The sequence below is a fragment of the Ooceraea biroi genome, chromosome 4, assembly GCF_003672135.1.
Source record: "Ooceraea biroi isolate clonal line C1 chromosome 4, Obir_v5.4, whole genome shotgun sequence".
NCBI classification, from domain to species: domain Eukaryota; kingdom Metazoa; phylum Arthropoda; class Insecta; order Hymenoptera; family Formicidae; genus Ooceraea; species Ooceraea biroi.
The window spans coordinates 5,236,383-5,259,825 of record NC_039509.1 but is presented as its reverse complement, the minus strand read 5'-3'; the positions used below and the strand labels follow the sequence as shown (position 1 = coordinate 5,259,825).

Below are 23,443 nucleotides of genomic sequence, written 5' to 3'. Positions count from 1 at the left end.
AATAATCGAAAAATTCCCTTGAAATAGATCGTACTTTCACGATTCCCTATAGAGAATCGTAAGCAATTGGGCAGTGTCGCGGAGTAAATATAGTGGGGAGAGGTACCTTCAGGCCCGTTTCTACCAATGTCGCTTCATCCCAGGGATAAAAATGGAGGATTCTGATTGGTATATTTCCTTGTGCGCTATGCGTAATGCAAGGGCCTGTGCTGCCCAATGACGTATATACGTCCTCCCGCCCATATTATCCCGAAGAAGAAGAAGAAAGATCATAAATCGACGGAACACAAGCGCGCGGGTCTATACATGTCAGTACGTTCATCTATTGACTTATCTAGCAGTTTACACTGAATAACTTGTATCTGCTTTCATTACCTTGTTTACATGTTTAAGCATAACTAATTAATATGTTGTTTTACATTAAAATAAGTTTTTATTTATTATTATTTCACAGTTATAGTATTCATATAATTGCGAGTAACTACAATGGTATCAATTTTTGATTTATGGAACTTTAAAAAAATGTAATAAGAACAGAAAAAGTGTGCATGAAAGAAAATTGATAATTGCATCATGTATAACAAATATGTATATTACTTAGAAATTTACAATGTTTGCTCAAATGTATTTAGAATAGATTCAATATAGTGATAACTGATACATGAATATATAACACGATGCAAATTACTATATATAATTAAGAATACTTTTATTAGACATATTATTTATTTAATGTTTAAATATTCAAGCAGTGATTTCAAAAAATAGCATACATAATATATAATAGGAGAAAACAATTATTTATTATACCTAATCTACAATCGGATTTACAACGATGGCATTTCGCTTGGCCTCCTTGTTATTGTTGTCTTCCTCTTGCTGCTGTAGATCGTCCTGTCCCCTAATCCTGATATTGTGCTTCTCCTTGTACTCATTTATCTCGATTCCTTTTTTCGTTACCTGCTCGTTTAATGCCTCTATCACCTTCATCAACTAGAAGAAATATATTCACATTATCACGTGTGTAGAAATAATGTCTTATTAATATTAATTAGTAGTAATATTAATACAATGGGAATAATAACGTTGCATCGTACCTGTTCTTTATTAGTCACAAGAGCAGGCATTACGTCTTCCACTATACGCTCGCATAAAACTCCACCAATCATTCTATAGCATTTCCTTTTAGGATCCACATTCTTTAATGTATCAATAACAATTCTGAAACACGTTATTCGTATTATTTAAGTGATCACTGGGGCAGCGAGTTTACTTTGTACAACTTATTTCACAACAATCGAATTTTTACCCCCAAAAAAACTAAGAAATATTCTACGCTAAATTTTACATTTTATGTTATCAAGAAATTTTATTTCCTTGTTCTTTATTCGATTTATTTGTGAAAAGAGAAGAAAAATACACTTTCTAGGTTAGTCGATTCGTACTTGTGTTCGTTCAATTCCATTTCCATTTCGGACAGTTTATTCGCCAGCATTCTTTGCTCATTTCGGAGCGTCTGGAATTCTGACAGTATCTCTTCACTGGATTTCGTACTTTTTGATGATGGTTTCGTTGATTTCTTCGCACTCGCCATATTAGGAATTTCAATCGCTATGACGGTATTGAACAGTATTCATTCAATAGCGTACTCGATATGACAACGTGAACGCCGAACGGTGAAACCCGTGAAAAGCGTCCACAGCAGTGACGAGACTGATGACTTGATGAGCGATCTCCGAATTGACCTTGGGGACCTCATACGGTGAACATGCGAAGCTATAGTCCATGGCTGCGTTAGTATTTTGTCCAATGAAAAGCGAGCATTGCGACTCTTTCTTTCTAGTTTTATCCTTCTCGAAATATGGGAGTTTAGGTTAGTTTAGACTCCATCTTTATTTTCTTTATATCATGATCGTGATATAATCGTGCTTTTCTCATGCGCGTGTAATCCTGGGACTACGGACGGAGGTTCATAAGCCATTTTGTGCATTGGTGCATCATCGTTGCAGCAGCTGTGCGAGATTATTGTCGTTTGGCTCTGAAATGTCAGCGCTCATGCTCGCGCGGTCTGCATAGCGTATAGCGTTACGCGAGAAAGGACGACGCATTGCCACGTCCGGGGACGCATGAAACAAACGCGCCGATCACATTACAGCAACACAATCGTCACGTTACAAGACAGTCGTGAGTTTCGCAAGGGGACAAAGAATTGGAACCACGCACGGAATACATTTTATTAACCTTGACCCGCTCGTTGACAACAGTGAGTATTAGGATGGGAGTTAAAAATAGTTTTACCGCGCCGAAAACTCGCCAACGTATAATGGACGCTGTTACACAAAAGCACTTGTCATGTTGATCAATCTCGCAAATAATATGTAGGAATGGTGGGACACCTGACAGTACAGTTTAGAGAAATGCGTTGTATTTATTGTGATTGCGCTTTTGGATTTTCAATTTTGAATACACATTTTAAGTGTGTAAGAAATGTGCGCTTGTGATACTATTATATATATTAAAGAGAATATTTTTTTAAATGGGATTCAAAGCATCAGATTTTATTTAAATATAATTAATTTAAATAACTATTTCAGCATATTAATATAAATTTACGTGATTATTTTCAGATTTCGAATTGTTGGAAATGGTGCTGTACGCGTAGTAGAGTGCTTGTGAAAATAATTAGTGGAATTTGTGAAACGTACAGGATTTATTACGTCATCTAAAAATGTTTTGTAACAATAAAACATTGTTACAAAAGTTAGCGACATAAGAACATTTACTAAAATGTGTATTTTTCTGGGTTTTATCTACGATTACTTTTGTTACATGTATTGTACTGGTTAGTATATATCTTGTTTTGTTTTCATGCAAAGTTGATATTTTATCACATCATTCACAAATAAATGATCTTGTTTTTATTGTTTCAGTAGACATTATATGGTAAACGGTATAAATGAAACAAGATGAGTAACGAAAGTACAGAAAGTCAGTCGCCATTGCTGGCAATGAAGAACATGGATCACGCGCCGATGCAGCCTCTGTTTCCCGATACAGACACGTCATGCGTGAATGTATGGATGGACAAGATGAACAAGGGAGTACTGACGAGCACAAATTTTCGAGAGTACTGGCGAATCTGGGTGCCAAAGATATACAGTCCAGAGTGCAACGGCAACTGTTTGGAGTGGACCATCGATGAGGAAGTGGTGCACAGGATGCTGCTGAAGACTCTGGAGGAGTTCATCTGTGGTGGTGATCCGCAAGTAATCTTGAAGGAGCTTAGCAAGATGGACAATCCACCGTCGATGTGCGGCAAAGTGTTCAAAATGGCCGAGCCGACGTACAGCTGCAGGGAATGCGGCATGGACCCGACGTGTGTTTTGTGCGTGGACTGCTTCAAGCAGTCCGCTCATCGGAACCACAAGTACAAAATGGGCGCGTCCAGTGGGGGCGGCTGCTGCGACTGCGGCGACACGGAGGCCTGGAAGAGCGAGCCGTTCTGCAAGATACACCTAGCGGGTACTTATTCGAAGGAGACGCGCGGCGGCAACAAGTTACCTGGTGATATCGCGGAGAGAGCAGTGGTGGTCTTTGAAACCGTGCTGGAATACTGTTACGAACTCCTGACCCTGACGCACTCGTTGTCACTACCGTCGAACCTTTGTCTGAGAGAAACGGGAATTAATTCGCTGAATCTCGAGCAGGAGGACAATTTTAACTCTTACTGTACGGTGGTCTTCAACGACGAGCATCACACGTTCGATCAAGTGATAACCATGCTGACGCGTGTTCTCAAGTGCTCGCAGAAGGAGGCCGTGGAGTTTGTGACCAACATCGACAGAGAGGGTAGGACTTTGGTGAAGTGTTCAGCGTTCCGGCAGTGTAACGAACTGCGTACCGATATCGAGAGGTTCACGTATAGGCATAGTAATCGACCGTTGAAAGTAGTCGTCCTTCATACCCACACAGTCGCCCATCAAACGTTCGCTATGAAACTGCTCAATTGGTTGCAACAATTTATAAGCCAGTGCGAAGGCTTTCGCGTGCTGTTCAGCAACATCGCGCTCAATACGAAGCTACCGGAGACGTCGATCGTCCAGGGGATACTCATGAGGGATTCCCAGCTGTGGAAATCGGCGAGGACCGCGTGGCACAGGCTCTTCATATCCGGGATGCTGATAGAATACGAGAGCAAGAAGGCGCTTGCCATCGTGTTCACTTACAACTACGGCACTGTCATGAAGGACTTCATCAAGGACGATCACGATCACGCGTTCTCGATCGTCTCGCTCTCCGTTCAGCTGTTCACCGTGCCGACTCTGGCGCACCATCTCATCGCGCATCACAATGTATTGTTCATCTTGTTGAACACGTTCATTTCTGAGAGTTCTCGGATATGTAACACCGCTGGCAAGTTGGAGTTTGAGAGAAACATGCCGCATCACACCTTCAAGAGGGCTCAATACATCCTGTACGATTTGCGGTACTTGCTGAGCGCGAAGCCCGACGAGTGGACGGAGGATCTGAAACGCGGCTTCCTGCAGGGAATGTCGCTGCTGTTTACCCTCCTCGACAGCATGCAAAGTATGGACGCTGTGCTCCGGCAGGTCGGACAACACATGGAGTACGAACCGGAGTGGGAGTCCGCGTTCAATCTGCACATCAAACTCTCGCCGGTCATTACTCTGGCGTTGGACTGGTGCAGCGCCAATAGAGTCGTTCTGATCAAGACCTTTCAGCTGCTGCTGAGGAAGTTGCACGATCAGTTGGGAAAGGAACCGACGCCAACTCAAGTTCGTGAGCTGGCGGATCATAGCGCGACTTGTCTGCAGTACGACGTGTCCTCCGAACCAGTCTCCATACATCTGCCGCTCTCGAGATTCCTCGCCGGTTTATTCTTATACTTGGAACAGTATGACCTACATTTTCAGTCGCACGAGTTCGTCAATCAGACGCGACCGACACCGGAACAAATTATCGAGCCGGTACTGGCAGCGCAAGCCATGATCTCGCAAGTACACTCAGGCATGTGGCGACGAAATGGCTATTCCCTGCTGAACCAATTGTACTTTTATCACAATGTGAAATGCCGCAGCGAGATGCTCGACCGAGATATCATTCTGTTGCAAGTCGGCGCGTCCCTGATCGAGAGCAACGAGTTCTTGATTCACGTCCTCAACAAGTTCAATCTTCTCAACTGGGCGCAAACGGATTTCGAAACGAACGCCTTGAAGAATCCTGAGGAGGACAGTATGCGGCAGACGATCAACCTGGTGGAAGAATGTCTGGGTCTACTTATCACGATCATTGGTGAGAGGTACGTTCCCGGTGTTGGCCAAGTGATCGCGGATGACCGCCTGAAGAAGGAGATCATACAACAGCTGTGCATAAAGCCACTTTCGCACTCGGAGCTGAACAAAACCTTGCCGGAGGACGTTCTTCATCTCGAGACCAACATAGAGAGAGTGATAAACGAGGTGGCGGACTTTACGAAGCCGTCGCAGGCGTCGGCGGGCAAGGGTGTGTACAAGCTGAAGCCGCATCTTTACGCGGAGTACAACGTGTTCTTTTATCACTACACAAAGGAGGAACACAGTAAGTCCGAAGAGGCTCAGCGGAAGCGACGGAAAGCGCAAGGGGAACTGGAGTGCTGTCCACCACCGAGGCTGCCCAAACTGACCGAGTCGTTCAGCCTGGTAGCGAATTTGCTTCAGTGCGACGTTATGCTGCACATCATGCGAATCGTGCTGGAACGCGCGCTCAATTTCATAACCAGGAGCTTCTCCGAGCTGCAAGTGCACAAAATACTCCACCTGATCGGTTACGCGCTACAGGAACAAGAGTCCGGCTACTACCCATTCCTCACGTTCACCGAGCGAGCGGCCAAGTGGAACATCTTCAAGTTACTGGAGGATCTGTCCAGCAGTCCGCGCATAGAGGGCCACAAAGACTTGCTCACGTGGGTCTTGGCCAAGTATCGCGAGGTCACCAACTCGGCTGCTGTAGAGGCGAATTCGACCCTTGTTCAACAATCCGAGCAGCAGCAGCAGCAACAACAGCAGCAGCTGCTGCAGCAGCAGCAACAGCAACAACAACAGGTAAGCGACGCTGACGTCGACACCAAGGAAACGGATAAGGAATGGCGAACGAGGATGGCAGCTCAGAAGCGCGCCAAAGTCATGGCGCAGATAATGGCTATGCAGAAGCACTTTATGAAGAAGAACGCCAGTATGTTCGAAGAAGCTAAACAGCAAGACGCTGAGAAAAGCAACGACGATGACGATAACTCTGCGATGGATCTAACTGAGCTTCCCTCGCAGGAGGAAAACGCAGCACCGGTCGCACTCGGCGTTGGTCAAACCAGCAGAATGTGCAAGCAGGAAACTTACACGTGCATCTTGTGCCAGGAGGACCAGACCGTAACGGAATCCGGGCTGGCAATGGTAATGGCCGCGTTCGTCCAACAATCCACCGTATTGTGTCAGCGTCGATACGATCTTCACGAACCCGAGCCCATGTACTTGTCGGCCAAGCTGGGCGCGTCACCGTACACCAGCACGTGCGGCCACGTGATGCATGCCCGCTGCTGGCAGGATTACTTCGACAATGTGCTCGTGAAGGAGAACCGACGCCACTACAGGACGCGTCAGCAGGCGAGCTTCGACGCCGAAAATCACGAGTACCTCTGCCCGCTGTGCGAGTGTCTCAGCAACACTGTTCTCCTACTTGTACCGCCGTTGGGAAAGCTACAGCCGACCGAGCCTGAGGAACTGCAACTGAACGTCAGCTTCGAGACGTGGTTGAAGGTGATGGTGCTCACGATGGACTGCAAACCGAACAGAAGATTCGGCAAGTCCATCAATCCGGAATACGACGTGCTGGAGGAGGAAAAGGTGGTCAACCCGATGACCGTTCTCCGTCAAGAGATCGAAGAGGCGTTTGAGCCGTTCGAGGCTCAATACTCGCGACTCGGACCGTGCCTCGCGCGGAAGATGGAGACCATGATCCACACGTACGCGTCGCTCTTCGCACAAGCTACGTACATGAAGGGATGGTTCAGCGGGTTCGACGGTGACCCGAAGGTGCCCTTGCTAGCCTGGAAATCGACCGCGTACACGATCCACGCGATAGAGTTCCTTCTGCGGGACACGGAGAAACCGCTGTTGGGCGCCATGACCTCTCGGCAGAGCGACAGTCTCGAGAGCATCGTGCGGTTGTCGGCTCTCCTCGGCGCGAGTTTCTCGAACCGCGCCAACATCTGGTCGGACCGTGACCAGATCATGCTCTACGCGGTTCTGCTGTTGACGTTGCTGATAGAGAATCCAGCCACTGGACCCAGCATCTTCGACATCGATCCGTTCGGCGTGCTGGTACCGCTGATCAACCTGCTACCCAGCGTCTTTCACACGAAGGCGGACGAGGCGGCGCCGAACCCACCGCCCATAATAACCGGCGGCGTGTTTGACTCGCACCTGGTGAAGCTCGTATTCCTGTCTCACGTAGCGAAAATCCTCTTTACCTTCGACCTCTCGGAGATTATGGACGTAGACAGCCACGAGGCGGACGTCGAGACCGCTGAGGCCGACTCGGACGCTGTCCTTTTCCACGTGCTGGGCGTGCGTTTCGACAAGCGGAGAGCGGACGACGTGTGGCGTCGGGTGGAGGCCGCCTGTCGGCCCTTCCTGCGTTGCTGCGCCATTTACTTCCACTACGTGACCGACGTGCCGGCGCCGACCGAGCTGACGCAGACGCACGGCGACACGTATGAGAAACTTTGCCTTTACCTAGGACTGCCCGCCACCTGCGACGCTCTGATACGCTCTCACTCGGACGCCACTCTGAAGCTGTTCAACGTGTGGAGGAACCACCCCACCGTCTGGAATCACATAATGGGCGTGAAGAAGGTATCGATAGTGAAGGATCCGTTGACGGTGAACAAGCTGGTGGAGCTACCGGACGACTACAGTGAGCTCATCAATTCGATATCCCAGTTCACCTGCCCGAACAGCGACCGCGAGGATTCGCGCACCCCGACGATGTGCCTGGTCTGCGGTGAGATGCTGTGCTCGCAGAGTTACTGCTGCCAAATGGAACTGAACAAGGTCTCGGTAGGTGCGTGTACGTATCACGCGAGCAAATGCGGCCACGGCATCGGTATTTTCCTGCGCATACGCGAATGCGAGATTCTGTTCTTGCGTACGCCGAACCGCGGCTCCTTCGTCTGCCCGCCGTACCTCGACGAGTACGGCGAGACGGATCAAGGTCTGCGCCGCGGCAATCCGTTACATCTGTGCCACGAAAAATACCGGCGGTTGAATCACATGTGGCTCGCTCACGAGATCCACGAGTCCATAGCCAGGGCCATCGAGCAGTCCACGAACAATCTCCTGCCAACCCAGTGGCAGCATCTGTAACTTCGTTTTACTCCTTTTGCCCGTGCTTGGATCTGATTTAGGTCATTTAGATCAAACAAAAACGAAGGAAGGAATGTATTACTGATCCTTAGCAGTCCAAGTATACGTGATTGTTGATTGTTCACGGATTAGTTCGCTGTGACGGGAAACATCAACGAAGAAATTAATTTATTCTCAGATATGTACGCAACCGCATATACCAATGTGTGACTTTGTATATGCGAACACGATTTTAGATATTATTATACCCTTTTGTCCTGCGTTGCGATTGTTTTTTTAGATTGTTTCAGAGTTTACAGAATTATCTCTCTATTAACTGTTGTGTAAATTAAAAACTATCGATTTGTTCATTGTATCTATTAACAAAAGTTGTGTCCGAGTTATGTTACTTATAAATGCGAGTCCACAAATATACATAACATGATACTGTGCATCTAACCGGTTGTTACTTGAATTATTTGCCGCTCAGTATAGCGATCCAACAATTTTGCTGCAATGTAATGAACGGTCACTCTTGCGTTCTTGCGTTTTCGATCACTTTACCTGGACCTGGAGCAACAAATGAACGAACTGACTGACCGACTGACTAATTAAATAATTGATATTTATCGCAGTTGGATTACTTTTTCGATAACTTATTTGCTACTTTTCATGTAGGCTGGGGTGGTGGTGCATACAGAGTACCGTAATTCTGCATACTTGTGGTTGTGTCATAATATTTATGAAATGAACGCTGTGATGCATTTTCATAAGTAATAATCACAAACTGTTTTAGGTCGCACGCGAGTCTCTCCCCGTTTTCTTCTCCCACTCTCACTTTGTCCTCCTGAAAGAAAATAAAAGATCCCATGAAGGATCAGTCTTTAGCACTTAAGCAATTCAATTTTCAATGATTGCGCAATTTCGTCACAGGGAGAGGAGAAGACACCGCAAGACCCTTTTACTCTAATCTGGTTTGATTATCTCGGACTCTGAAGCAATATGCAGCAATATGAAAACGTCAGCAAATATATATATATATAGATAGAATATACGGAATTCGTACGAGTATCGAGAATAATTTTTCAAACCTTAATGATGAAATAAATAATAGATAAATTAATATATATTTGTTTTTCCTCGCTGCTAGTTTTTAAATGCCAAAAACATCATTGATAAAAAATGCTCTAGGGCTATCCAATTATATAATTTTGCGTTCTTGTTTAGAGCTTCGGCATTGTACTTGGTTTTCCATTTATTGTATTAAATTGATTAAATCGATTCATATAGTACATTCGCGATAGATAAAAGAATTTTAGATGTAAATACTAACTTGTATGATTGATAAGTTTAATGAGGATTTGTATATCAGCGAATATCGCAATTTGCAATATGTATTATACATCATTAATCCCTTGCTTATCACTTTGGATATGTTATATTAATCCACAAAATAATTATTTCAGAAAGGAATATTTATTCAAGTAATCGTGATGAAGTTAAGAAAATATACGTACATACACGAGTCCCATAATAATTTTTGTTAAAAGATTATTTGTATTCTTACTGAAAGTTCTGATATTCGCTATATAAACAGTTCTTAAGAAAGAATAAAAATTTATCTCATATATGCGAACTTATTCTATTTAAAAAAAATTAATTTTATCGATTGACATTTTATCGCTGTTTTGTAGCATATTTTAATTTATTCTTTTCAAACACTTCGTAGAAGGTAAGGATGTGTGTGGGATAAACTATTCATATAATTTTTTTAATTTCACAAAGGATGCAATCATACAAGTAAAAGTCACGTCTTTATAACTTGTGTGTATATATATATATATATATACACAAAATTTAACTTCCACAATATTAAATATAAATGTTTTAAATAAATTTTTTCAAAGGAAATAATCTAATTAGAAAAAATGTGTGTGTATATATATATACACACACATTTTTTCTAATTAGATTATTTCCTTTGAAAAAATTTATTTAAAACATTTATATTTAATATTGTGGAAGTTAAATTTTAAATAAATTACCTTACATTTGAGGTTAAACCTAGAAACTGAACGGAAAATATCGTTATACGTTATTATTATCCAAAAATGATTCACAACTTGGCAATTTATTTTAATTGAACGCAAATTGTCACGCTTGTTCGTTAATTGGATAAAAATCTTATCCTGAATTGCGCAGCCGTCATACACGTGTATCGCGTACCATGCAAATGCGTCTGAAAGAGTTCGAGGACGCAGCAGAGGAGGTAGACACATGTATGTACACTGAGGTGCATAAATGACTTCCTTTTTCGGTGTAGATAGGTGTAGATAAGCGAAGCATACATTCGACCACGCAGATGGCGCGCTTATCTACACCATTTACACCGAAAGAGGAAGTCATTTATGCACCTCAGTGTACAATAGATACATGAGTGCATGGTGGTTTGACTGATTGTGAGTTTAGCTGATTTAACCTCACGTTGACCAGAAGACAAAATATATCTACGACGGATTGACATTTCGACGTCTATGACAGGATAATTAAGCTCATTCGCAAGTGCTCAAAACGTTGGAAAATTAAGAAAATGTTTAAAAAGTATGTGCCAGCGGTCGGTATGCTAACCTCTCTGTAGCGTGAATAAGGGGTTAAAAAAGGATTGATTAAATAAATTGTGATAATTTAAACAATTCAAATGTTCTGCGCCTTTTAAAAACAAATTTCAATGACTGTGGGCGTAGAAATCTTTTGCGCGATGTTTATATAAAATCAGTACAAATACAAATCGATATGTAAATTGTTTCGATATTATTCTGTAATATTATTTTAAATCTCCGCCTTAATATTCCGCCTTCAGATTCGACGAAAAGGATAGCGTTTCTGGTATTCAACAATTAAAATCGTCGATCCAGAAAGGGATACGTTCAAAATTGTTGGAACTATATCCACATCTTGAGACCTACATAGACGTTATAATACCAAAGAAAGACGCTTTCCGCATCGTGAAATGGTGAGTCGTTCTTTCCACGAAATTTACCTTTAAATTTAATTTAACATGTTGATTCTGTTTTCCATTAGCCACGATCACATAGAAATCATAGTGAACGCGGCAGGAGAGTTGTTGTTCTTCCGCCAACGTGAGGGCCCCTGGATGCCCACTTTGAAATTATTACACAAGTGTAAGTACTCTTATCGATCCGTCAAAGGACAAATAAAAACAATTTGCAACATTGTAATTTATAAACTTTCAGATCCATTCTTTTTGCCAATGCAACAGGTCGACAAAGGTGCCATTAGGTTTGTTCTCAGTGGTGCTAATATAATGTGTCCCGGTTTAACATCGAAGGGTGCAAAGATGACGACTGTGGAGAAAGGAACAGTTGTCGTATCCTTTAAGCGTAATATAAATTTCATAAATTGCAGTACATGTTCATTTATTAGCTTCATCGACAAATAAAAGCACATCATATCTGATTAGGATAAAAGTCCTTAACTCAAGATACAGGCTGTTATGGCAGAGGGGAAGCAACACGCATTGGCCGTTGGAATTACCACATTGTCAACGGAAGACATGTAAGATGGAATTATTTATATTATTTATCTTCACTTTACACATTACAGCATTTTTCAATCCATAATTTGCAGTATCAAAGTTAATAAGGGAATAGGCATAGAGAACCACCACTACTTGAATGATGGACTTTGGCAGATGAAACCAGTAAAGTAAAACCAGTGAGATTGGAGATTCCAAAGTGTATAATCGCAGAGTGATTTTACACGTTTCCGTTTCACCTCGTGATGCAACAACAAAATCCACCGATCCATCAGTGTTGCCACATGAAGTGAACAGTTCAGTTGTACATGTCCGCCGTAGGCCATAATAAAATTAAGAATTACCATTGCATACATATATATTTTTTTCTTTTTTAATTATATAAATTGAAGGATTACGCATCAGTATCCGCTAAAATGTAAGAGAATAATCGTAAGCATATCGATAGGAAAAGCGAGGATAAAAATAAAGGGTACTTAAGCGGAACCTGATTTGGCGTCCACCTGGCCGTCCTGACTCTCGGGCGGACCGGAGCGCTCGCTCTCGCAGTGTCCCGCGGATGAGTAAGACGCGGGATTGTTATCGGGTGTGGGTGCGGAAGCAGTGGTGGCAGTGACTACCGTGCCACCAGTGGTGTTGGCATTGGTGCTCTCAGGAGTGACCGTGTGCGGCGATTGCGGGTGATAGTGCGGACTGTGAGGACCATGATTGTGAGGACGCCCCATTGGATGAGGCGAGTACTGCGAGTACGGTTGATGGTAGTATGGATGAGCGTACTGCGGATAGGGTTGATGGTACGGCTGTTGCTGAGAGTAGCTGTAGGTAGGATGCGGTGGCCTCGGGGCCAAGGGAACGTTCTGCGACTGTTGCGGACCCGGCCCGGACTGATACTGTTGGTTGTACGCCTGATTAGGCGGCATCATTTGGGGAGCATGCGGATTCGCCACTGGTCCCTGTGGCGACATGACTTGCGTGCCCTGAGTGCCTTGTGTCGCCTGATGCGGCGGCATCGAGTGATTCGCCAGGATTCCTTGCTGATGGGAATTCGAATGCTGGATCGGGACGGTCGGCGTGGACACTGGCGGCATGCTCGGCGGAGCAGGATTTACGGAAGTTGCGTTTGCGACCACGGTTGCAGCCGCTGCCGGCGCAGCAGTCGTGGTTGGTTGTTGTTGCGGCGGCAACACCGGCGTGGATGTTTGCTGCGGTTGCAGTAGTTGTTGTTGCTGCTGTGTTGGTTGCGGTTGCGGTTGCGGTTGTGATGGTGATGGAGGCGGTACTGCCTGATGTTGCGGAGCTGTTCCGAGTAGCGGTTGTAGCGATTGTACCGGCTGCGGCTGCAGCTGCTGCTGCTGGGGCGGCAATTGGGGTGGCAGCTGATGCGGTTGTTGAGGTGGCGACGTCTGATGCTGAGGAGGCGATGACTGATGTTGAGTTGACGGTGGTGGCGGTGGTGGCGGCGGCGGTGGTGGTGGAGGTGGTGGTGGCGGCGGCGGTGGCGGCGGTGGCGGCGGCGCCTGCTGTTGTGGCGGCGGTTGTTGTTGCGGCAGTGGCTGTTGTTGCTGCGGCGTTTGCGTCTGTTGCTGATGAGGATGTTGTTGAACCGGATTGACCACATTACAGTACATTCCAGGGTTGGGCACGTGTTGCTGATTGACATTCGCTTGTAATGATGGCTCGGTCTTGTTCTCGGTGTACGGAGGCGACATTTTCTTATTCATCTCGACGTTGGATTTATCAGCACCGCTAGGTTTCTTCTCGACCGTGTCGTCCGAAATCTGTGAATAAGAATATATCTTATTATGTAAAATTGATATGTTTATACGCAATATTTAGTATTATTACATCATGTTGAGTCTCATCGTTAAGTGGCGCAGGAGTTGGAGTAGGAGTGGAATTCGGAGTAGATTCACTAGACGCTGGTCCATCCGAGCGATTTTCCTCTGTTCCTTTTAATCTCTCTCGTCTAAGAGCTTCATATTGGCGTTCTACCATCTTGTTGAACGTTTCTTCATCCACTGCTGGTTTACAATGCTGAAACAAGTAGTAATTTTTGCTTATAATTAGTTGGGACAGGGGACCAATAACCTTCTCCCTTGAAATTCAAGTCATCAAGGTAATCATATGAAGTGAAGACCGGACGGTTTTGTATCAAGGAAACTTAATTGTGCAAGCAAATCGAACAAATTAGACTTTCACGCAGAGGACGATCGGTAGTCTTCTAAACTATACTGCGCTAAGCAAGAAGCATGATAGGAAAACCCTGGAATGAGCTTGTCACCGACAAAAACTATTGGAGAAGCTTTCTGGAAAGTGGAAAAAATATAGAGACAAAGCTAAAAAATTTTACACACCTTCTTCAATTCTTCTTGAAATATTTCGCTTGTTTCTATGAATTTACGTTTCTTTGCTTCAAACTTCTCCTCAATTTGTTGCAACTCGGCCTCAAGCTTTTTCTGAAATATAAATAAATAAATATGCAAGATGTTATAATTTATATATTTGTGTATCACATTTAATCTGTGTTAATTACCTGATGCATCGTTAAAGACTGCACCTGACGACGTAGAACCTGCATTCTCTGAGTTGTAACTACGGAACGAACATCTGGGACAACAGTGTCGCTGAAGATCTCATTAATAAGCCGGTGATTCCTAGTGTAACGCGAGTATGCTACGTGCTTTACGGAATATCCATCATCTTGATCTACAAATTAAGCAATAATGAATTTAACAAATATGCCTAATAATAAATAATTATTAATTAACAACAAAAATCGCTATTGTTTATCTACCATCGTCATCTTCAGCTGGTAAAATATCAATCCTTCTGTCCTGAGCTGCTTGACTTTTACTGCTGCCTGACGACCGTTCATGACTCTCTCGGTCATCATTGCTTTGTTGTGCTGCACACAACGCTGCATTAGATACAGAGACAATTGTAATGTTATTGAAATAGTTCTGTTACCACAGAGGCCTACCGCAACTACACACAGTGAACCTACCGGACTTTCCACGATTTTTAGCTGCAATGTAAGCTAAATAGGCAGGTGAATTATGATAAGTCTTCAAGCTTTTCTCATATTCTACCTATAATCAATAATTGAATGACATAAATTAGTCGACAGATTATACAACGCGAAATTAAAACCTTTTGTGTTTGCAAACCTTTTCAGCTTCGTACTCCTCGATAAATTCCGTCTTGTCCTCTTCCGGCAGGTCTCTCCACATTTGCCCAATGATCTTGCCTATTTCCCATAATTTTAACTCGGGATTCTGAGCCTTTACCTGATCCCATACCTTTCTGCTGTACCTCATGTACGGCATAAGCGGCTTCTCCGGTGGCTTAGGTGGCTTAGGCATGCGAGAATCAGCCTGACAAAAAATTATCCAAAGTTAGAAATATCCAACCAAGTGTTTTTCATTATAGAGTACATTTAAATTAACATAATATTGCTGCAATATTATAGACATACTTTAATGTTACGCAAAGGTAAATACGTACATTAGTATTTTTTCCAACTTTCTGAGGTGTAAATCCAGGGTGACTATGTGCTGTCTGTATGAACGGACTTTGCGTATCTTTCTAAAAGTGAACGAGTCATCATATATAAATTAAGTAAGACCAAATTAAAACAGTATAATTCCTTATCTTCACCAGTATTTATTCAAATCGATTTTTATTTAATCAACCAATCTGGCAGTATAACTCTTTGCAATTATACTACTATCTACTTACGCTATTGGTCGAACTGCTTGCACTGCTACCAGACGCTCTTATACGTTCTATAAAATATAATAATAATTTGAATGGTTCGATCCTGAATCTCTTTGCTCGACTTTGGCTACTTGAGTCCATTCCAAGTCAAGAGAAAAGATGAAAGGCTGCACTTACGGTTGGAGGCTACGATGTTCGATGTAGCCATTGCGACTTGTTTGTAATTCGGCGGCAATGCCATTTTGCGTTACAATACTCGGAGGAGCAGTCCCCTAAGTACAGGAAATAGTCGGTATCTACCACTTGCGTAGTATTCCCATCGATTTCACTGACACTGTGCTGAAAACACAATTTGAAAAAATAATTCACTTTTCGTCTCTTTCTAACTATCCACCTTAGAAAGAGACAAAGAGTGAGTTGAACTACAATTAAAATTAAGCGACGTCGATGGAACCGGGCATCAGTCGACTCCGACCCGCAAATCGGCGCTTGGTCCGGTTGGTCGACCGATGGGCGTCATGGCAATCACGACACGCGTTCGCGTTCGATTCAATGCCCAACTAAAGCGCAATCTCCCCCGGCAAGATCATTCTTGTTATTTTGTTACCGAATCGAAGTAATTCACGATAAAAGCCGGGCAAACACTTACTCTGCAGGGTGCGGAAACAATCGAACCGTAAACACGGATTTACGTGAACTCTGCGGCTTCGTGTCAGCAGATTTGTCGCGTCCGTCGTGTCGATGCTCGAAGTCTCGAAGCTCGCGCGTGCGCTCACCTGCTATTGGTAGCTGTCGGCGGAGCCGAAATGTTGGCCGCCATGGGAGATGAATTGACCAATGAGAGTGGAGATATAATTGCACAGCTCGGTTTCTTGTCTCCACCGTCATAATTCGTGATTCTATACGCGCCACACATGCACGTACGTCATCATACGTGCGCAGAATTTCGCAATTTGATGTGTCAAATGCGTTAGCATAAATAAATCAGTATAAATGTATGTGCAAAAAGTGGTTTGGGGATTACTCTTTTATATATTACAGGCTCTCTTATTCGTTTTCAATTATTAGACGCATTTACGTAACAGTTTTGAAAGAAAGTTAACAATAGTCACATCGAGTTATGATTACTGTTACAATTTTCCCCGAAATGCTACACGACGATACTCGAAAATCAATTGAAGGTGCCTTAAAAAAAATACAAAGTTTTCGATTACTTGATTGCGTGTATATATAACATTTTGCATAAATTTATTTCTTCAGATGCAATCGATGCATGAACGATTTATCTAATATATATTAGATGAAGCGTTAAAAAGTCAAGAATATTTAGAAGAAAGGAAGGAAATAATTAAAAGCATGTATAGATTGGAGAATAATAATAATAGTATTGGAGCAGTAACTGTTTTTATGTAAACTTTTACAGACTTTATATTTGCGCAAAATTATATTGCAATTTGATGGACTATTTGTACACTTTGCCAACTGTTTTATATTGTAGATACCGTTTCCAAAAATTTCATATATAATTTGCTAAAAGGATTCTCGCATCATTTTAAGACTATTTTCCATATATGTGTGTTTCATCTATTAAAAAAGATGCAGCTGTCTAAGTATATTCTCAACAATGATGCCAGTGTGCGTCGCACACGCAGGAGGACATTTAATTCGTGTATAATATGTCGTAAATCGGTTTTGGTAAGTAATGATTACACAATGCTTGCATTCTTTCACTGTGGGACACGGGTGTATACCGCCTCATTGGGAAAGTCTTCACTATAGCGTCTGTCAGAGCTCTCGTAACAGCTGTTAGGTCTGCCTCTGGCCCCTGGGTATATTTCTCCAGAGCCAACATTTCCGCTTGAAACAATTCTTGGCCATATTCCTTCCGGGTTTGAGGATCCAGTTGGGTCCACATGTCCCTGGCTTGCTCCAACAACGCGGTATTATCCTTCAGCCATGCGTTACCAGACACGTATTCTCCAGTTTCGACAATCACAACATCCACTCCCCATCTTCGCATTTCCAGCCTTAGACAGGAGCCCCAGGCTTCCACAGCGGCCTGTAAGATATATTTATAATCGTTTATTGATTTACACTCGAGTTTTTTTATTAATACTCTCCGTTTCACTTTTATTATGTGGCTGGGAACACGCTCCGTGATGTAAATGACAGGGAAGATTCACCTTAAGCGCGCAATAAATGCCTCGCACGGGACTGGGTACTCGTGCCAGCAGGCTGCTAACGAAAACAATGCGACCTTTCGACCTCCTGACCAGTGGCAGAAATACCTGAGGGAATAACAAGGGGAAAGAAAAAAAAAAGAGAGAGAGAGAGAGTATTACATGCGTTATATCATGCATTTCGTACCTTTTGACATTTGTAACGCGTGTACCTGAGTCAAACGTGCTAAACCGATAAAGTTGATGTCTATGCTTCGCTTGAGAACGGACGGGGGCACCCACTCGCATTCCCCAAGAGTCACCCAGGCAGCAGCATGCACCAGTGCCCATAATCCTAAAATAACGCGTCAATAATGATGGAATAATCCGTTAACACGAAAGGTGCATAACTTGACAAAGGTTCAGGACAGATATACCAGGAGCTCCGTCGGGTAGATTTTCGTTCACGTAGAGAAAAGTCGAGTGTATGTCGCGCTCGCTGGTGATGTCCAGTTGCAGCATGTGCAGTCTGCCGGAAGCGTTATCCTTCAGTTTCTGCATGATCTCCTCGTTCTCGGCTTTGTTACTAAATCCAGCAAACACGGTGAAGCCCTTGAAAGGAAGGCGAAGAGGAGCTATAGACAGGATTTAAATTGTTTAGTCGGCAGCATGCGGGTTACATTTTACCAGGTCGTCCAGTTGTTTAGCTAGAGCATATCCAACCCGTGAGTCGCAACCGGTGATTAGTACCGCTTTCCCTGCTGCAGTAACCTGTTGCATCGTTTACATACCTTTAACAAACTTGGTATTTATAGAATCATCTTGATTGTTCTGACTGTGAGTCATAATCTAATAACGGAATGCTTTGTCGAAAAGTCGGAGCTCGAGGCTCTTTGCAAAAAATTGTAAAGCAGGAAGTATGCCACCTGCGACGATGACGGATGCATTATGCGGTATTACGTGGAAAAATGTCAAGGTTCTCAGTCAGACCTGGTGTGAAAATCCATGAAAATCCCGATATATAAGGCCTTTAAACTTTCCAAGTATTTGACATTATAAAGGATATAAGGAAGACAATTTTGCTATCGTAGAGGTAGCATGCGCTTCAATTTACCGAAGGTCGAAGCTAATTGTTTTTATACACAGCCGTAGAATTTTTTATAAAATTATCATGCAAGAGAAGATAAGCAGAATTGCGATAATCGGATACATGACATGGGAAATTGGAAAAATAAATTATTTGCTATATTAGGAACATGTATAGGACGGAGATATCTTACCTTCAAGTTGTGATAGAACAATGTGAATCCTATAGATATGGACATTAATAATAAAAAGAGCACGAAGGTGGACGTCTGCGAGATCCCGAATATATTTAATATAGTTGTCAGGATGACTGCCAGTGCGTGCGAAAATGCGATGGGCAGCAGACATCTCTCTGCCAATTCCCACGTATGGCTGTTGTCAGGTTCCTTGTTTCCACTGGACGACGGCATTCTTGACGCGGAGATTTTAACGAAAACTAATTAAATCTGATCGACTCCATTCGAATAGGTCCTGTAGCACGCCCAGAAACCTTAACTGGGCTATGCCTGAGCTAACTTTAAACTTAAAACAGTATCTAGTCTCATTGATCTAAATTTAACTGCAGTGCCGTGCTCGATGTTTAAAGATCCAAGTAGGCTGAAATATTTGAAATATAAAATTTATCATTTTTATATTTTATTAAATTATTTATGACAATTTGTTTTAATTGTATTGTAATAAATTTTAGCATGTACGTTGCGAGAAAAGGGAAATAAAAATTAACGTAGCGTGGGGAAGTAATGCATAATAATAATAATTTTGTATAATATATTACATATATATATATATATATATATGTAATATATTATACAAAAAATTTATTTTAATATTTACAAAAAAATTATTACCATATTTGCCATGAGAATGCTTGAAAACATAAAAATTGCTTCATTACAATTGCAGTATCAAGTTTTATGTATATATATATATATATATATATAATTTTTTTGTAAATATTAAAATAAATTTTTTGTTATTGGTATAATTTGTTTTTCAATTGTATCAATATCATTTGTTATTGAGGTGAAAAAAGGGCGTGATACACTTTCTTGCATTTTAAATTTGAGATAGATATATCTGACTATCAAGATACTTTTATAATTTCTATAATTCAATACACGCGTCGAAATTTCTTTAACATTTAGTTTCTCCAAACAAAATACGCAAATATTCCGAATTCCATATGTTAGCATCGTCGAGGCATTTTTATCTTCAATCGCGCTCTCCAACGAGATCGATTGGGCGCGTTAATGAATTATGTCGCTAATTGTGTTTGTGCACTCGAAGGTCGCATTGTCCTTCGCCGTTGTCCCAGCGGGTGTGCAAGTATTTTTGGAAATTTCGTCTCGCGGCTGATAAAAAAATTAATGCGACCACGCGAAGTGAGGGTAGGTTATTGATTTCTGTGTAGGGGTGCTACAGTGGAGGGTTAGATAAGTAGGTGGGGTAGCGCTGTGTCTCTCATTCGCGCGTATATACCTGCGGGAGAGTCTACACGGGGTATAAATAGAAGGGGTAGTTGCACCGTTGACCCAGTGTTGGGTTGACACACGGTCAGTTCAGTCACTCGAGGCATTATTCACTCACTCTCTCTCCCTCTATCTGTCTCTCTGTCTCTCTCCCTCGTCGCGTCGCACAATCGCCGCCACCGCCGATTTTTTTATCCGCGTATCGACGTCGCGAGTCCAGTTCGAGTCTCTCCCTTAATCCAGCGATCCTGGAGCAAGGTCGATCCAATGCAATCCTGAGCGATCCACTGCCCTTTCATACTCGCGCGTTTCTCCCGAGCGATACGATTTTTTATTCAAAGATCGTCGCCTGGTGCGTCATCGTCGAGGGAATAATCGACGTTAAAACAGATCCAACGGAGGCGTGAATTCGCACGGCGCGTCGTCCTCATTACTGTGGCGGTACCCGTTATACCTACCCCGCAAGGGCGTATTCCTCCTACCCCGAATCTGACATCCGTTACGCATCGGACACGCGGAGCGCTCGAAGGAGTTTCTCGATATACGCGACGGCGTCGTGACAGCGACCGACTCATGTGCAACGAGAATCAGGCCTTAGCAACAGTCAATTCTCCACGAGAAAGTGAACCCTCTTTGACTTAGACACTCTGTGCTTGTCGTCGTTGTGGGGAGTGCCGAGATCGTAGAGACTGTGACGCGATATACATCCGGGCTGATCACCCGAGTTAACCAGCACACTTGCCATTCGTGAGGAAAAATGTCGGACACGGCGGGGATTACGCAGGGGATGGGCAATCCTTACAAGATAGTCGATCATACGAGAGAGCGGAGAAAGGGCATCACCGCCTCGTCGCTGAAGGAGCTGACCAACATCGCGCGTAGCCGCCTGGCGTTGCCTGTTGACGCCGACCTGACAATCGTGCTCGAGCAAGATGGTAAGAAAATGAAAATTTTCACTGCAGTGTGTGACCTCCTCCCTCTTTAGTTTAGTCTTTAGTTTTTGTACCTGTTCGTTCAACAAATGCATGATAAACGTCTCTTGCAGGAACAGAAGTAGATGATGAAGAGTACTTTGCTACGCTAGAGAAGAACACGAACCTCATGGTGCTGCACGGTGATCAGAAATGGATCGCCGCTGGCAGCAGTAAGCCAGCCTCTCGGTACATTGTTGTGGACGACGTGGACAGCGTGGAGGGCAGCTCGCGGACCGACAAGCTGCGACGACGGCGAACACCTATAGAGCCCTTGGTGTCGTCGTTGCACGGTGATCCCTCGCACATCTCGCTGCTCGGAGGCAATGACTTGGAACTGCTCAGCGACATGGATCCGGACAGTTTAGCTGACATTGTACCTGACAGGTAAGTGAAATGAATAATCGCGGTGTGGTGTGTTCCTCCGCAGTGAAAGGGTATCACTGATCCCCTCGTGTTTGCTGACTCTTCAGGCTCTTCCTCGAGCAGCTGAAGGAAGCTTCAGGCAGATTTCTGGCAGAGAAGCGACAGGCGCAGGAATCCATGGCCCTTCTTCAGATGTACGCGAGCGGCGGTGAGATGGAGCGAGCGTAGGCCATGTGGGGGGTGGGCGCCCTCACATTGGCCAACATGTATAGAGTGCGACGTCGCATATTCTACAAAGGTCGCCAGTTGCAACAAACTCTGATCCTATTCTGGAATTGAGCCCATTTGAATCTTTCTTTACACACGGATATAATGGAGTAAAATGTTGAGAGCGTAAGTTGCACGTTAACAACGAAGCTCTCAGTCATTTTCACTCGCTCATGAAGCACCCGCAGGGTGCGAGGATAACAGGAATAATTGTACAGAGGTACGGAGAAACAAAGTAGCTTACGTTTTTCCAACGTTTAGTGATAATAGGTTTTATTTTATACAAGCAATTCTAGTCCTATGAAAATAAGATTTTTGTAGAATTCTTTTTTTTCTGAATCTACATATATACATAATTCAATGATGACGACAGCTATGCGTTGGCAATACTTGACATCCTTAGTGAACGTACGGAATTGCTTTAATAAAACGTAAGAAATACCTTGCTACGTGTCTGCAGAGTTATACACACGCAATTTTAGCTGCTAACTTATGTGAACACACACACACACACACACACACACACACACACACACACACAAAGAAACTTGCATAAGCATCTTGAAGCGAGCATTCTGTCGCGATATTATCATATCAAGTGTTAGCGCAATACGTTTTGTTTATAAGATTTTTGTACTTAGATACGTCTTACTGAGATTTAGTTCAACGAAAATTCACGGAATATTTAAGACTGAATTTATAGGGAAAACGAGAACTATCTCCATTAATAAAATCACCAATTCATTGTACACTAACATTAGTAATAACGCAAACGAAAAAAAAATCGATATCCGTTGTTTGATACCAAGCAAAGCTGTGCATTTGATAAAAAAAAAATCAAGAAATCTACAGAAAAGAGAGAGAGAGAGAGAAAATGGACAGGTGTTTTTGTGACAAGATTATGCATACACACAAATAACTAGGTACTAAATACTACTGCAATTTTACGATTATATAATCCTTGTAACAAGCAATGTCATATTTATATTCACGTGATATAAACTCGGAACGAGGTAACACACATTTACATTTTCTAAAATTCTAATGAAAGTGTATGTCTATTCTCCACAGAAATATCCTGTTTCGCAATATGTATCGTGATGTTCTTTGATATATACATATATATATCGTATCATGTAATCATCATACTCTCTTACGCACTAACCGCGTTATATACATTTACATTGAAATTCATGGGATCGCTATTTAAATTTAAATACACACCTTACGGAAGTGAAAAGCATAAAGACCAGTATCGAATCAGATATATATCAAGTCGTTAAACCGACCGCAATATATATTCAATTCCGACAAATCAATCCTAGGACGTATTAGTCTATAATGAATTGAAGTGATTGATATTCTCTTTCGAAATGAATTACCACGTGTATGCTAGAAAGTACTTAAAAAAAAAGTTACATCAAATAGTACTGCCAATTAAAAAAAAAAGATTGAT

General features: G+C 43.0%; 6 protein-coding genes and 1 long non-coding RNA gene across 13 annotated transcripts; 4 read left to right on the top strand and 3 right to left on the bottom strand.

Annotated features, from left to right (window-relative positions):
* Positions 1-419: 419 nt before the first annotated feature.
* LOC105287146 (prefoldin subunit 2) lies at positions 420-1,709 on the bottom strand. The gene is made up of 3 exons (XM_011352615.3): positions 1,446-1,709; positions 1,098-1,221; positions 420-993 (listed from the first exon to the last, which is right to left on the bottom strand). The coding sequence occupies exons 1-3, from the start codon at positions 1,592-1,594 to the stop codon at positions 811-813; spliced, it is 456 nt and encodes a 151-aa protein (XP_011350917.1). The 5' UTR covers positions 1,595-1,709; the 3' UTR covers positions 420-810.
* Positions 1,710-1,911: 202 nt separating this feature from the next.
* Positions 1,912-9,519, top strand: LOC105287147 (E3 ubiquitin-protein ligase UBR2). Of its 2 annotated transcripts, none has more exons than XM_011352616.3 (3): positions 1,912-2,263; positions 2,628-2,842; positions 2,934-9,519. In XM_011352616.3, exon 3 carries the CDS (start codon positions 2,967-2,969, stop codon positions 8,415-8,417), a length of 5,451 nt encoding a protein of 1,816 aa, XP_011350918.2. In that variant the 5' UTR covers positions 1,912-2,263; positions 2,628-2,842; positions 2,934-2,966; the 3' UTR covers positions 8,418-9,519. The 2 variants fall into 2 exon arrangements, with proteins under 2 accessions (XP_011350918.2, XP_011350919.2); XM_011352617.3 differs by having other exon boundaries at positions 2,931-9,519.
* A 1,277-nt stretch (positions 9,520-10,796) lies between these two features.
* Positions 10,797-12,303, top strand: LOC105287148 (malignant T-cell-amplified sequence 1 homolog). The gene is made up of 6 exons (XM_011352618.3): positions 10,797-10,997; positions 11,257-11,409; positions 11,478-11,578; positions 11,651-11,784; positions 11,905-11,972; positions 12,045-12,303. Exons 1-6 carry the CDS (start codon positions 10,987-10,989, stop codon positions 12,124-12,126), a joined length of 549 nt encoding a protein of 182 aa, XP_011350920.1. The 5' UTR covers positions 10,797-10,986; the 3' UTR covers positions 12,127-12,303.
* Positions 12,304-12,328: 25 nt separating this feature from the next.
* LOC105287149 (pollen-specific leucine-rich repeat extensin-like protein 1) lies at positions 12,329-16,433 on the bottom strand. Of its 4 annotated transcripts, none has more exons than XM_011352622.3 (12): positions 16,319-16,432; positions 15,847-16,008; positions 15,691-15,737; positions 15,457-15,537; positions 15,120-15,326; positions 14,957-15,041; positions 14,747-14,869; positions 14,486-14,658; positions 14,307-14,408; positions 13,798-13,986; positions 13,501-13,730; positions 12,329-13,131 (listed from the first exon to the last, which is right to left on the bottom strand). In XM_011352622.3, the coding sequence occupies exons 2-12, from the start codon at positions 15,908-15,910 to the stop codon at positions 12,429-12,431; spliced, it is 2,004 nt and encodes a 667-aa protein (XP_011350924.1). In that variant the 5' UTR covers positions 15,911-16,008; positions 16,319-16,432; the 3' UTR covers positions 12,329-12,428. The 4 variants fall into 4 exon arrangements, with proteins under 4 accessions (XP_011350924.1, XP_011350925.1, XP_026825211.1 ...); XM_011352623.3 differs by having other exon boundaries at positions 14,747-14,857; XM_026969410.1 differs by having other exon boundaries at positions 12,329-13,730; positions 16,319-16,433.
* A 120-nt stretch (positions 16,434-16,553) lies between these two features.
* Positions 16,554-17,132, top strand: LOC113561875. The gene is made up of 2 exons (XR_003406507.1): positions 16,554-16,850; positions 16,930-17,132. It is a non-coding gene; the product is annotated as an uncharacterized LOC113561875 (long non-coding RNA).
* On the bottom strand, positions 17,057-20,532 carry LOC105287151 (D-beta-hydroxybutyrate dehydrogenase, mitochondrial). 3 transcript variants are annotated; one of them, XM_026969413.1, is made up of 8 exons: positions 20,394-20,493; positions 19,763-19,781; positions 19,109-19,511; positions 18,516-18,599; positions 18,266-18,440; positions 18,062-18,183; positions 17,853-17,957; positions 17,057-17,728 (listed from the first exon to the last, which is right to left on the bottom strand). In XM_026969413.1, the coding sequence occupies exons 3-8, from the start codon at positions 19,322-19,324 to the stop codon at positions 17,330-17,332; spliced, it is 1,101 nt and encodes a 366-aa protein (XP_026825214.1). In that variant the 5' UTR covers positions 19,325-19,511; positions 19,763-19,781; positions 20,394-20,493; the 3' UTR covers positions 17,057-17,329. The 3 variants fall into 3 exon arrangements, with proteins under 3 accessions (XP_026825214.1, XP_011350927.1, XP_011350928.1); XM_011352625.2 differs by lacking the exon at positions 19,763-19,781 and having other exon boundaries at positions 20,394-20,532; XM_011352626.3 differs by lacking the exons at positions 19,763-19,781; positions 20,394-20,493 and having other exon boundaries at positions 18,516-18,619; positions 19,109-19,213.
* On the top strand, positions 20,484-22,715 carry LOC105287150 (DNA fragmentation factor subunit alpha). Its single transcript, XM_011352624.3, has 3 exons — positions 20,484-21,318; positions 21,429-21,741; positions 21,828-22,715. The coding sequence occupies exons 1-3, from the start codon at positions 21,141-21,143 to the stop codon at positions 21,946-21,948; spliced, it is 612 nt and encodes a 203-aa protein (XP_011350926.1). The 5' UTR covers positions 20,484-21,140; the 3' UTR covers positions 21,949-22,715.
* The last annotated feature ends 728 nt before the right edge of the window (positions 22,716-23,443 follow it).

Bases quoted from the DNA above. Each gene is read 5' to 3' on its own strand.
- LOC105287146 (XM_011352615.3), bottom strand. From the start codon at position 1,594: ATGGCGAGTGCGAAGAAATCAACGAAACCATCATCAAAAAGTACGAAA. The intron at 1,222-1,445 runs GTACGAATCGAC...AACGTGTTTCAG, and splicing joins ATGGAATTGAACGAACACAA to AATTGTTATTGATACATTAA. The intron at 994-1,097 runs GTACGATGCAAC...TATTTCTTCTAG, and splicing joins TTGTGACTAATAAAGAACAG to TTGATGAAGGTGATAGAGGC.
- LOC105287150 (XM_011352624.3), top strand. From the start codon at position 21,141: ATGTCGGACACGGCGGGGATTACGCAGGGGATGGGCAATCCTTACAAG. The intron at 21,319-21,428 runs GTAAGAAAATGA...CGTCTCTTGCAG, and splicing joins AATCGTGCTCGAGCAAGATG to GAACAGAAGTAGATGATGAA. The intron at 21,742-21,827 runs GTAAGTGAAATG...CTGACTCTTCAG, and splicing joins GCTGACATTGTACCTGACAG to GCTCTTCCTCGAGCAGCTGA.
- LOC105287148 (XM_011352618.3), top strand. The intron at 11,410-11,477 runs GTGAGTCGTTCT...GTTTTCCATTAG, and splicing joins GCTTTCCGCATCGTGAAATG to CCACGATCACATAGAAATCA. The intron at 11,579-11,650 runs GTAAGTACTCTT...ATAAACTTTCAG, and splicing joins TTTGAAATTATTACACAAGT to ATCCATTCTTTTTGCCAATG.
- LOC105287151 (XM_011352625.2), bottom strand. From the start codon at position 19,324: ATGCCGTCGTCCAGTGGAAACAAGGAACCTGACAACAGCCATACGTGG. The intron at 18,184-18,265 runs GTATATCTGTCC...GCGTTATTTTAG, and splicing joins TCTACCCGACGGAGCTCCTG to GATTATGGGCACTGGTGCAT. The intron at 17,729-17,852 runs GTGAATCTTCCC...TATATCTTACAG, and splicing joins GCATTTATTGCGCGCTTAAG to GCCGCTGTGGAAGCCTGGGG.
- LOC105287147 (XM_011352616.3), top strand. From the start codon at position 2,967: ATGAGTAACGAAAGTACAGAAAGTCAGTCGCCATTGCTGGCAATGAAG.
- LOC105287149 (XM_026969410.1), bottom strand. From the start codon at position 15,910: ATGGCATTGCCGCCGAATTACAAACAAGTCGCAATGGCTACATCGAAC. The intron at 15,738-15,846 runs GTAAGTGCAGCC...TATATTTTATAG, and splicing joins GAACATCGTAGCCTCCAACC to AACGTATAAGAGCGTCTGGT. The intron at 15,042-15,119 runs GTTTGCAAACAC...TATTGATTATAG, and splicing joins AGGAGTACGAAGCTGAAAAG to GTAGAATATGAGAAAAGCTT.